This window comes from Sinocyclocheilus rhinocerous, unplaced genomic scaffold (genome assembly GCF_001515625.1).
Source record: "Sinocyclocheilus rhinocerous isolate Xijiao unplaced genomic scaffold, SAMN03320098_v1.1 scaffold372, whole genome shotgun sequence".
Taxonomy (NCBI): Eukaryota; Metazoa; Chordata; class Actinopteri; order Cypriniformes; family Cyprinidae; genus Sinocyclocheilus; species Sinocyclocheilus rhinocerous.
The window spans coordinates 158,651-163,650 of NW_015626057.1; the positions used below are offsets into that span (position 1 = coordinate 158,651).

Below are 5,000 nucleotides of genomic sequence, written 5' to 3' on the forward strand. Positions count from 1 at the left end.
AAATATATAACACTGTTCTAGTGGTTTTTGGATATTTTAATAAAAAAATCTTACATATTGTGCCTTTAAATCATTCAGGGGGGAATTTAATAAGAATTAACTGAATCTGTGGAAAGCGCCGTTTATTTGCCTGCACTGATTAAGTGCCTGATTTACGAGAGGAATTATGTAGATCAGACAACAAGACAAACACAGAATCTCTAACCATTTGGCCGAAAATGAATTTGACAATGACAATAACAATTTCTCCTATCGATCTCCATGTTGATGAACCGACATCTTTTAGTCTATGCAGTTTTCAGTTGACACATGATCAAAATATCATTATAAAACAGATAGTTCTGGTCCTTGATTCTGATTGGCTGAGCCACGTTCGAAGCTGTTGTATAATCAAAATAAGCTTATATGATATGTGGTTTGCCGCTCTTTAATGTGCTGTGACAGATCACTGTATCTGCATCAGTTCAAGCAGCATGTGAATCGATCATCTCTTCCTCTTTACTACTAGTTACAGCAGCAAATAAACATGAATGAACATCAGAAACAGAGCAACTTACTGAAATCTATCACATCTCATGTAATCGATCAATCAGTGTTTCAACCGCGGAAAGATGTCAATAAAACAACTTGCAAACAATAAAGTCACGTAACATCCCATTTACCTTAGGAATGACATTCAATGACCATAAACTCAATAGTTGGCTAGGGAAAAAAAAAAACTAGAAAGGAGCATTTTGATAAATATATGCATTAATTACATATTCATTTAATTTTTTTCTTAACCTCTTGTCTTAATTATTTAATGCATTTTTTAATAGATATGTCTTGATTGTATTTATTTATTTATTTAGTCATTTATTAGACGCTTTTATCCAAAGCGACTTACTTGATAAAGCAATAAGCCCCAAGAAGCCGTGGTTTACAGCGTATTTATAACAGCTAAGAGGCGTTGTTAGGCACGATGTGAAGTGGAGTGCCTAAAACCCCCTTAGCTGTTATAAAATCACTGTAAACCACGGCTTCACGGGGCTTATTGCTTTTATAAAACGGTTATTCCATATACGTAGTTAGGTTTAACAGAATAAAATAAAGTGTAATGATATTAATAAAAACAGTATTCTTCCACCAAACAATGTAGCTCCTCAGAATCAGTTGTGGTTGCAACAAAGTGGTTGCCAAGCAACAGACAAACGTAAACAAAGGTGTATGTTACTTTGTAGAGTAATTTACAACAGCTTCGAACGCGGCTCAGCCAATCAGAATCAAGGACCGGAACTATCTGTTTTATAAAAGCAAGTTTTTATTAGAGTCACCACTGTGTCCTAGAGTGAGGCACTGAAGTGCACTGCAAGTCCAAGACTCTGCTAAATGATTACTAATGAGCGGCTGAACAAAAGAGGTTAGCAGGGTCTGCTAGCACTAAATGAAGCTTTGTTCAGATGACCTTCATCAACAGCATGTTTAGAGTGTCACATTATGAATTCATGAAGCTTTCACAGGCCGCCGTGTCCCACTTAAATGAAAGCAATGAAAGCAGTCACTCGCCTCTTTCTCGGGGTACAGCAGGTCAAACAGCTTCATGACGGGCAGGAAGTCAGCCAGAGCGTTCTTCTGAATGCTTCCCGAGATGAACTGCAGGAGCACCCACATCAGGTGATCCCTGCCTTTGATCAAACCCCGACCGGCCAGCTGTTCACAAGAGGGAGAAGCGTAAAGACAATGAAACACAGGCTAGAAGCCCTTTCCCAGGTGATCGGAAAGAAGCAGAAGTGTAATTCACATGCAAGTGTGGGTGTGTGGCTACGTCCCAAATGGTGCACTCCGTGTGGAGATTCAGTCAGTTTTTGGGTCTGCACTTCTCAATGAAATCAAAAGGTGACCCATTAGTCATTTTACGGTTCGATGAGCCCTTTAGCAAAGCCTGCACTGGTGGTCACAGCAGTACATGAGATCTATAATCCTCCCAACGGATGGGAAATTCACTGATGGAGATGAGGATGGTGTGAAAAGGGAATTTAATATACACTTCTTTCTCTAACTCAATGCATGTCAGAGACACATCCTGGCAAAGTGCACACGTTCTGACACCTAAATGCAAAAAACACCGGGGCAATCTATAAAAATTAATTACGTAGTTACATCACTACTTCAGTTAACCCAAATATGGACATTTAATCAACCTCATGAAAATCTGAACAAACCTGTCTTTCTGCAGAGGAACACAAAAGATGTTTAGAAGTATTTCATAACCAGGAGCTCGAGCGCCACAAAGGCCAAAAGCACCACGCAAACATTACACAAGCAGTTTTTCTGACTCATGTGTTATATTATATGCAAATATGTCTTCAGAAACTATACATGTCTTGAACTAGATTTTATTTTCATTTTAGTTAGTTTTAGTATTTTTTTGTTTTTGCTTTTATTCGTTTTTTTTTTTTTTTGAATGTCTATATATAGATTTTATTAAGTTGTATTTATTTTAGTTTTAGTTATTTTAGTACTTTAGTGAGATTTCTAATCTTATTAAAAACTGCACTTCTAGTTGCGTCGGGCAACATTTGATGTTCTTAACATCAAACACCAATGTATATTACAACCAGTTTGAATATGCAGAGAATGAGAGGACAGATTATCACTGAATAACAGTTTAACCTATTAACTCTCAGCCACACTTCCCTCCCCCAACCATCACATATTTTAGTAATCATCCTAAATTAGATATCATAGGAAAGTTTAAACTCTCAAAATTCATCCCGTTTAATCCATTTTGAAATCTGACATTGTGTTTTCATACGAATGTACTTTAAATCCTTTTGGCGGGATCCTCCCCCTAGTGGGCGGCGTCAATATTTACGATCAAAACTTTTTCTTATCTTGACAAAACAAATATTGTTAAAATGCTCTGTCTCTCAAGGTCCAATATTTAGTGACTATTTTGTGATAGAAGTAATATTGTGAATAAATGTGTGACAGGAAAATGCGTTCAAAAAAATTCAATGGGGTTTAGTGGCTATTTTTGGTACAGCGCCTAAACAAAATTTCACAGGAACCTACATTTTTGTGATATCAACTTCAAATTTGGAACATAACTTGGACATATGGCTTTGATCTTATAACAGTTTTAGATTAACTATTCCTTGAAGCCTCCCAAACACATGTGAGTGAACTAGCGACCCACAGGTCGGCACTAGCTTATCCCGCTAAAGTGAAGGGCACGAATGCACCATTTGGGACATGGACCAGTGTGAGCGATTCCCCCCCACCGCTGCACCTTCTGATGGAGCGACAGCACCATGTGAGGGAAGCTAGCGAACTGGAACAGAACGAAGAAGATGAGCTGGCTGGAGAGGTGCTGCCACAGGAGCTGACTGGTTCCGCCGTCGTCGAACTGCTCCTCCGTCTCGGACCGCTCCATGGCGTACACCACCAGATCCACCAGCTGGTCCTCCAGAACCGGACACCTCTGCTTGTGCTGCAGGAGGGCAGAACAGTGCACAGAAGGGCACTCTTACACAGACCAGAACCACTGCAAACACACATCTGGAGTCCTAGAGGGCCCTCGATGTTCATCAGACATTCCCCATATCTTACTCTTCAGTTCATTACATACAAGCTGGATAGTTTAGCTCAAGTACTTTAGGACACTAGCAGGCCTAATACTATAATTTTCTGCTGTTTAGGAATCAGAATCTATCCGACTTCCTCCTCATTACTTCAACATGATTAGGCATCGCTGCCACGTGAAAGCAGCTAGGAGTGTGCAGATGCATTTGGGTTTCTGAGCAAGCTTAACATCAGAAAATAGCTTGAAGACAAATTTCATTAGCTTCGTAATAACAAAAGACTTTGCAAAAGAGCCAAAATGTAAGCGAAAATGACAAACTTTGAAGCTAAAATGACTTGGTTTTTAATAGTGTCAGCTGGATGGTCTGATTTTTGATATCTCAGCTTTAGACCACAGAAGGGGTCGTCTGATTAACATGTACAACAACTAACCACAGTTCATTTTTCTACATGTTGTTTGGGACACAACTTATCCTACGATGTCACCAAAATAATAAACCAGCATGCAGCAGAGTACGTGTCAACTCAAATATAATGGCACAGGAGCTCCATAAATGTGAAGGCAGGATGGAAGATATACTGTTAAGTTGATGAAAGCGACAAACAAATCTCTTAGATATACTATTAAATATATTTATACTTTATTGTGGTGCAAAAAAGTGTGGTGCTAAATTATGTTAAGGAGTGAACAATAGAATTATTTAAATACCACAAACAAAATAAAACTAGAAACAGTCAAATAAAAAATCTAATCTAAGACGACAGTGTAGTTAAAAAAAATAAAATAAAAATTCCAAAAAAAAAGGTCACTTTTTTTTTTTTATGCTATTCATGAAATAAGAGCCTTGGTTCTGACATGAAACCCAGCAATTTTATGGACAGGTGATTTGAGTAGTTTAATTGTAATGAATGTGTTTTTGGAATGAGGAGGAAGTTTATAGTTCTGAAACCTACTGTATGTTCTCATGATCAGACTCATTTATTCCAGATCAAAGAAACACTGATTTCTCATGATCTAAGCTGCAAGCAGAGCGTAATTCACTGTGTTTGAGTTACTCCGTCTATTACATCTATTGCAACTCCCTGGTTCCGTTTGTACTATTCTATTCTATGCTTTTATTCTTGATGTCTAACCAGAAACAATATGATACTGATTCTGATACATACGCAGCTATAATCTAACGCAGGGACAGTCTGCACATGATGAACATGAGTGTATTCACAGAACACACAGAACATATCCAACACGACGGTCACAGGAGATGGCCAAACACAAATGGGACACGCTTCAGAGCAAACACACACCCATGAAAGCAGGACATGAAGATGCTCACAGAAGCCCTGATCGCAAGGAAAGCGGCAGCACATCATCAGAGTCAGATCAGCGTTTGTGGGGCTGATTCTGAGGACAGTGACGCCCCCTGGTGCTCGAGGGT

General features: G+C 38.8%; 1 protein-coding gene across 1 annotated transcript in view; it reads right to left on the reverse strand.

Annotated features, from left to right (window-relative positions):
* Positions 1–5,000, reverse strand: part of med23 (mediator complex subunit 23) — a 66,959-nt gene that overhangs the window by 48,713 nt on the left and 13,246 nt on the right. The window contains exons 11-12 of the mRNA XM_016514599.1: positions 3,272–3,472; positions 1,546–1,689 (exon numbers count right to left, since the gene is read on the reverse strand). Coding sequence (XP_016370085.1) covers positions 1,546–1,689; positions 3,272–3,472 — 345 coding nt within the window. The remainder of the gene's footprint in view (positions 1–1,545; positions 1,690–3,271; positions 3,473–5,000) is intronic.